The 8,032-nt window shown below is 46.6% G+C and overlaps 1 protein-coding gene across 1 annotated transcript in view; it reads right to left on the bottom strand.

Annotated features, from left to right (window-relative positions):
- The window catches only part of MED9 (mediator complex subunit 9), a 15,031-nt gene extending 7,837 nt beyond the window's left edge, over nt 1–7,194 (bottom strand). The window contains exon 1 of the mRNA XM_017895605.1: nt 6,848–7,194. Coding sequence (XP_017751094.1) covers nt 6,848–7,071 — 224 coding nt within the window. The 5' untranslated portion in view covers nt 7,072–7,194. The remainder of the gene's footprint in view (nt 1–6,847) is intronic.
- Between the last annotated feature and the right edge of the window lie 838 nt (nt 7,195–8,032).

The following is an 8,032-nucleotide window of genomic DNA, read 5'->3' as shown; positions in this document are numbered from 1 at the left end:
TGCCTCAGCCTCCCGAGTAGCTGGGACTACAGGCGCCCGCCACCTCGCCCGGCTAGTTTTTTGTATTTTTTAGTAGAGACGGGGTTTCACAGTGTAGACCAGGATGGTCTCGATCTCCTGACCTCGTGATCCGCCCGTCTCGGCCTCCCAAAGTGCTGGGATTACAGGCTTGAGCCACCGCGCCCGGCCAATATTTCTTACAGACATGAAAATGTGATTTCTTTTCCCTTTCCTCATTCTTTTTTTTTTTTTTTTTTGAGACAGAGTCTTGCTCTGTCACCAGGCTGGAGTGCAATGGTATGATCATGGCTCACTGCAATCTCCACCTCCTGGGTTCAAGCGATTCTCCTGCCTCAGCCTCCCTAGTAGCTGGGACTACAGGCGCCCGCCACCACACCCAGCTGATTTTTGTATTTTTAGTAGAGACGGGCTTTCACCATGTTGGCCAGGATGGTCTCGATCTCCTGACCTCGTGATCCACCCGCCTCGGCCTCCCAAAGTGCTGGGATTACAGGAGTGAGCCACCGCGGCCAGCCTCCCTTTCCTCATTCTTTAAAAATAACATAAATGCGTAGTTTAATTTTTCATTCAACTGCGGGAAAGACACTAGAAGAGATGAAAGTGCTATGGGTTCCAACTCCAAGCAGGGCTGTCCCAGCCAGAGCACTCCCAGAACCAGGCGGGTCCCTGGGGTACAGGAGAGACTCTGGTTCACAGGGCTCTGTGCAGCATTTCCGTGGGCACTTCTAGTGGAGGGGCTGGAGGGTCTGCCAGCCTGGAGGACTCCGCCCACCCAACAGCACCTGCAGCACGAGGACCCTCTGTGGGCCTTGTGTTGGGTTATTCGGGCAGGCAACCTGAAGATGGTCTGCGGAGATCCCTGAGTGAAGGGCTAAGTTTGGGTTCAATTTGGGAAGAACGGAGAACAGAGAACAATTAACCAAATAATAGTCACAGGATAAAATGAGCATAAAGGCCAAGATACTAATTAAATACTGATTATAATATCCAAAAGCAAGGCTGAATGACCTGGCCAATGAGTGGTATCAACAGGCTTGGAAGTAAAGAAGCAGGTTAAAGACGAAATGTTCCACTAACCAAAAGCATCATGATCTTAGGCAGGCTGCTAGAAAACTCCACGGGAAAGGAAGGGCCAGGGAAATACTGACAAGAAAGAGGAAGGGCAGAAAATTAACCTTAAAAGATAATTAAATGTACCATGAAGATTTAAGAACTAAAACAGTTTGGTGCTGGAGAAGGAGAGAATGTCCAGAAGTAGATCAGAAAACATATGGGAATTCAGTGCATGGTAAAGGTGGCACGGTAAGCAGGGAAAATAACAAATATTCAAAAACAGCAGTGGGAAGATGTGGCTAACTGGGGCCCCCTTACTCTTCCCACCAAAATAAATTCCAGGAGCCTCAAAGAATTAAAAGTTAAAAATGGAACCATGAAAGTTCTAGAAAAAAGGGATCAACACCTGTAATTTTAGAGTGGGAAAGCCTTTCTAAGTAGGACCAAAACTCAGAAGCCATAAGGGAAAGGCTTAACAAATCTGACAAGAAATTCTATGCATCTGAATGAAAACAAATACAAAACCATAACTATGAACAAAGTCAAAAGAAAAGCAACAACCCTGGGGGAAGTATTTACAGTACCTTTAACAGACATTATTTCCTTTCTGTACATAAAAAAATCTGATAGAGAAATGAGCAGTTTATAGGGAAAAATACAAGCGACATATAAAATCGCCTATGACGGGATGCTTTACCCAACATAATGAGAAATCAATATATCATTTCTGACGTATGAGATCTGCCAAAGTTAAAAGTTTAATGGTGATGGCAGGTGATGGGGCAAGACACAAATCCTGTCGGTGGAAGCACAGATCAGGGCATTCTTTCTGAATTTGTCACAGTGACCCAAACGGTAAATTCACATATCCCATTGCTAGAAATTTACCCCCACAGAGACTACCAAGAGTTCACCAAGATAGCATGGGCAAAGATGCTTGCTGCAGTGCTGATTCCAACAGCAAAATGCAGAAACAACGACAGTGTCCTTGAGCAAGAAACTGTTTACATAAACGACAGCCCATTCAGAAAGTGGAATATTATGCAGCTTTGCAAGGGAGCTGGGAGGAGGGAAGGGAGAGGCCCTCTTTCCATTTCATATCCACGGGTACTTGTAGAATCCATCTACAACTTTAATTTTTGTTTAATGCTTTCTGGGTGGCAGATTTATAGGCCATTTTAGGTTAACTGAAGCAGTCTAGTCTACAAGGACTGAATTTTGGAAAAGAGTTAGCTAAAAAGATGTAGTGCTCTAAATTTAGCATAACTATCACAATAAAAAATGTGCTCCAGCAGTTCTACTGCCGGGATTTGTCCGATCATAACTTACTCCTATACAAAGATGCTAACCCTAGCACTGCTGGTCATAGCAAGAATAAGAAAACCACCTAGAAGCCCATCAACAGAAAACCAGTTACATCAGTCACACTGCATCCACAAGATGCAATTTTCCGCAGCTGTCTTAATGAGGTAGATCTTTATGTGCAGTACGGAAAGGTGGCCAAAATAGACTAATCAGTGAAAAAAGTCAAGTACATATAAATTTTTGAAATTCCATTCGTATGTAATTCCCAGAAGGAACTTAGGAAAGTATTAATAGCAGTTACTACAGGTGAGGGGACTTGGGGGAAGGAACCCTTTTTCCATTTTCCATTTCTCTGTACTTCTAAACTTGCAGTTGTTACTTTTATTAAATAATTTTTCAAAAATTCTGAATTATTTATGAGAACAAGAAAAGCTAAATTCACTACTTCAGGTTTTACCTCCTTACTCATCCCCTGTGCAAGAAATAAACAAATAACAAAAGGATCACTGGGGAAGTTACAGGAAAGGAAGGGACCCAGGGCCAGAGAGCACCACCTGGGTGGACTGGACATGGTGCTAGCCCTCATCTCCGCCCGCCACGACTGTGTCTTGACTGGCTTCCAGCCTGACAGTTGCATTAGCTCCCCATCCCTCAGAAGACCCCTGCGCTGTTTCCTGGCTCTTCCCTCCTCCCCAGCCCCCTCTTCCTGCCTTGGATGTATGCTCAGCACCACCAAGCTAGAAGCTGACTCCCATGAGTAGATGCCATTTCTTGGCTTCATGTCCTTACATGTTTTTCCTATACCACCCTTCCTCCTGCCTCCCTTTCCTAATTGAAGACTCATTGTTGGCATCACTCTTACCAAGCCTTCTGACTCCCCCAGGCTTCACGAGGTCTCCTCTCCCTTCCTCCTCTGCCCTTATTCCTCCCTCATTAGCCTATAAACTCAAAGACACGCCTATACTGAAGGTTTTCAGGTTGGATCCTAGCCTCTTCTCATGTTTACAGCTGCAGAACCACCCCATTCCTTTGCAGCTACTGTTTCCTCCAAGTGGCTTTTTCTGCTCTTCTGTGTTGTCTTTCTCCTTTTTCCTCTCTCTCTTTCTCTCTTTCTTCTTTGAGACAGAGTCTATGTCACCCAGGCTGAAATGCAGCAGTGTGATCATGGCTCACTGTAGCCTCAGCTCCCTGGGTTCAAGCTATCCTCCCATCTCAACATCCCCAAGTGCTGGGCTTCCAGAGAGACATGAGGCACCGCACCTGACCCGTGTCTTTCTTACCAGGGGGTTTCTTCCTATGCTTAGTGGCCTTGGCCATCCACTTATATATTTAAGAATAAAACATTAAAAGGCTTAGTGGAAGCTCTGCAAATGAGTGATGCTTGTTCATTTTCTCAGAATTAATTGAGTAGGCTTTTTTTTTTTTTTTTAATGTCTTTTCTCTTAATTGGTCACACACAATAGAGAGGGCACTTCCACTCTCTTTGGCTGCCAATCTAGAAGCCAGGTGGGGGAAGGCTCGGGTGGGGTCTCTCTTCAGACTGTGAACTTTCTCTTAATCCCTCTTTTCAGTTATAGTTCCCCCTACCTACCCCTGCAGTGTGCCTGTTGTCCCCCAGTCCAGGTTCTCTCTGGCTTATTCATTCCTAAGAATAAATATTGGGAGAGTAACCTTTTAACTACCCACCAAGGTGGAAGAAGGGTAGTCACCTGGTCGCTTGGAGGGGATGGGAGGTGGGACAGGACTGCTTCTTAAACAGACTTCCAAGTAATCATCCTGTTCTTAGACCCACCTTCACCCCTATTTCCAGAGGGTCCTTGCACTAGAGTTCCTGAGATCTGGGGGTAGGCCATGGTTAACAAGCCAGCTGCTTAGGAGTTGGTAGATGAATTAGCGCTGGTCATTCACTTTGTAGCAATCATCTCCTGTCCTATTCTTTTCGGTTTTATGCTTTTTATTTTATTTTTGAGACAGGGTCTCGTTCTGTCACCCATGCTAGAGTACAGTGGCATGATCTGGGTTCAAGTGATCTTCCCACTTCAGCCTTCCAAGTAGCCAGGACTGCAGGCACACACCACACCTGGCTAATTTTTTTTTTTTTTTTTTGTATTTTTTGTAGGGATGGGGTTTTGCCATGTTGCCCAGGCTGGTCTTGAACTCCCAGGCTCAAGCGACTGGCTCACCTCAGCCTCCTAAAGTGTTGGGATTACAGGCATGAGCCACTGCATCTGAAGGTTTTATGTATTTTTTTTTTTAAGTCCCTTCTGTGTCCCTTTAGACGAAACAGAGACAAGCACATGTGATCAACCCACTAGGTTTCACAGGTACGCTCTTGAGTACATCTCCCAGCAATCCTATGACATAAGCATTCCCATTTCATAAGAGAAAAACAGGCTCAGAGAAGCTAAGCTACTTGCCCAGGTCACCCAGTCAGCACATTTTAGAGCTATTACATAATCTAAACCTCTCTTTTGAGGTCCACTATGGACATATTAGAGATAAGAAGATTATGGCCTAGAAAGGTTAGGCATTTATATCAAGATTAGAAGGCAAGAAAGTGTCAGTATACAGATTTGAACTCAGGACTGTCTAACTTCAAAGCTTCTTCTCTATAGTATAACTTACTACTTCATCTTTAAGGACAGCCCAACCCAGCTGCTTTACCAGGGCTCAAGAATATACTCTTGGGGGGTTCAAGAGCTGTCTTTGTGAATGTGTATATTTTGTGTCTTCATTTTTCCACATTTTTCTTAAAACCAGTAAACTGGGGTTAATCTGACTAAACCCTTTATAATCCGGCACTGCCCTGGGATTATAGGGGCTCCATATGTATTTCCGTCTGTGATCATTATCACAGGCTCACAAAAACTGAACAGGCTGCCTTATCCCATAAACATTTTAAAAATTTTATTTATTTATTTATTTTTGAAACAGAGTCTTGCTCTCGTTGCCCAGGCTGGAGTGCAACGGCATGATCTTGGCTGAATGCAACCTCCACCTCCCGGGTTCAAGTGATTCTCCTGCCTCAGCCTCCCGATTAGCTGGGATTACAGGCACCCGCTACTACACCTGGCTAATTTTTGTTTTTAGTAAGAGACGGGGTTTCACCATGTTGGCCAGGCTGGTCTCAAACTCCTGACCTCGTGATCCGCCTGCCTTGGCCTCTCACAGTGCTTGGATTACAGGCATGAGACACCACGCCCGGCCCTCATAAACAGTAAACACCAAGCGAAGCCACATGAAGCCAGGGTCTAATGTGAGAACAAAGCCTTTGTAGTTATTTGAAAAGTGGCAGAAGAGCATCAGGTCATCCCACAGCAAGCAAATCTAGTTTGCTTAAACTCAAAAGTGGGTGGGCCACTAACAGTCAAGACCTTCACGTTGTAACAATTCCATTTCAGTAAAACAGTGAAGAGCACATTCATGTTCACCTGAATGTTACTGGATTCGTAATTTTCTTTTAATTTACTTTGTTTTGGTCTTTAATGGCTGAATAAGAGTTATAAGCCTAAGGGTTTACACCTACTATCATGTGGATATACAGTGAAGTAACATAATGAAAATACAGCCTGGGCGACACAGTGAAACTCCATCTCTACAAAAAATACAAAAATTCACTGGGTGCTGTGGCTCATGCCTGTGGTTCCGGTTACTTGGGAGGCTGAGGTGGGAGGATGGCTTGAGGCCTGGAAGTTGAGGCTGCAGTGAGAGGAGATCACGCCACTGTACTCCAGTCCGGGTGACAGAGCGAGACCCTGTCTCAAAAAAATAATAATAATTTAGGCAAACATGGGGATCAGTAAGACTTTTGTGCTTTTGTTTTTGGTTTTTCCTTTACAGAGTCCCTTTGAAAACTCAGGCTACCCTGAAGGCTGGCCAAAAGGATGACAATTATTTCCTTTGGTACTGTTAATCATCTCAGGCAACTTCTGTGTTTTTGTTTAGTCTAATGTTTCCCATCGCCACCGCTCCCCTCTCAATCTTTTTGAATTATGGGTTATTCCCAATCATGTCTTTTTTTCCTTCTATGCCCCTTTTACTGTGTCCATCCCATAGCACTTGGCAGTGTTCCACACAGGGAAGATGATGCTTATCTGTTGAGTCTGTTGAAATAAGGAACTAAAGTGAGTATTACCAACATTAAAGGTGAGAAAACTGAGGCTTAAAGAGATTTAATTTGCTCAAGATCGATGGGATGCACGTTTGAGCCGCTGGACAAGAGTCTGTATGTAGTCTCTAAGCTGGCTTCATTCTTAAGGATATCGCACCTCTCGGGGCTCAAATCTTTTGCTTAACTCATGGAATGTCTCTGTGGTCTTGGGAAAGGCCTCTTCCCACTCTGGGTCTGAGTTTCCCCATCTGCGAAACGGGGGCGTGCCCTAGAGCGCCGAGGCCTCTTGAAGCTCTGAAACGGCTGAGACGAGAAGCCGGAGGGAGTATGGGGCCTGGTCCTCTCCTAGGTTCTTACCATTTGATGATGCTGTGAACCAAAGGTAAAAAGGAGTAGTTTTCTTCCTCCCTCGCGCGGGCAGGTGACTGAGGCCGTGGCGCCGGCGACTGCTGCGGCTGAGGCGCAGGGACAGGCGGCGGCTGAGGGGGCGGCAGCGGTTTGGTGTCAGGCAGCGGCTGGTCGGACGTTGGCGGCAATGCATCCTCTGCCTGTCGCCCGGCTGCCACCCCAGCAGAGGCCATGGCTCCGAGGTTAGGTTAACCCAGAGGTCGGGTCGCCGAAAGCGTCGCGGACTCTATACGTCACCAGCGCGCGCCCTGCAGGGGCGGGGTGTGGAGGAAGGCTCTGAGCGTGCGCACTGGGCACTCGGCTGGCAACCCGGCGGAGGCGGGGTGGGGAGGCTGTTGCTAGACGACGGGCCGTGGGTGGGTCTGGGGTGCCTAGTTTTGGGTTGAGTCAAGATTGCTTAATTATTAAATAGTGAGAAATAGGGGATTTATTTCAGAAATAACAATCTTTTTTTTTTTTGAGACGGAGTTTCTCTCTTGTTGCCCAGGCTGGAGTGCAGTGGCGCGATCTTGGCTCAACGCAACCTCCGCCTCCCGGGTTCAAGCGATTCTCCTCCCTCAGCCTCCCAAGTAGCTGGAATTACAGGCATACACCACCACGCCTGGCTAATTTTGTATTATTAGTAGAGACGGGGTTTCTTCATGTTGATCAAGCTGGTTTCGAACGCCCCACCTCAGGTGATCCGCCCGCCTCGGCCTCCCAAAGTGCTGAGATTACAGGCGCAAGCCACCGCACCTGGCCAGAAATAACAATCTTCTTATTCCTATTCACACGATGAAGAGGGCCCCAAAGCCACAAACACAGGAAGCCTTGAGGTCAGTAAGGCACAGCCTGGCCCAGTGCACCCAAGTCTGGAGAGGAACCACTGGACCTGCAGGAGACGTAGACAGCACTTACCTGCTGGCTGAGGCACCAAACCCGGCCCGGCCCACAGTGCGAGACATCGAGACCTCGTGCTTAGCCCTAAGGACGCAGAGGCAAAGGGATTGCGGTCCCTTCAGTGCTGCGTGGCTGCTGAGAGTCTGATAATTCAACTCAACACACTTTTAGTATGCACCTGGTGGATGGCCAGGTGCATGTGTGGTTGCAGGGAGGCTGTCCTTGCTTTCAATACAAGGTAGAGGGGATTTGTGC

The sequence above is a fragment of the Rhinopithecus bieti genome, unplaced genomic scaffold (assembly GCF_001698545.2).
Source record: "Rhinopithecus bieti isolate Rb0 unplaced genomic scaffold, ASM169854v2 scaffold_26813, whole genome shotgun sequence".
NCBI classification, from domain to species: Eukaryota; Metazoa; Chordata; class Mammalia; order Primates; family Cercopithecidae; genus Rhinopithecus; species Rhinopithecus bieti.
Note: the sequence above shows the minus strand (reverse complement) of the source record. Positions and strands in the feature narration are given on the sequence as shown.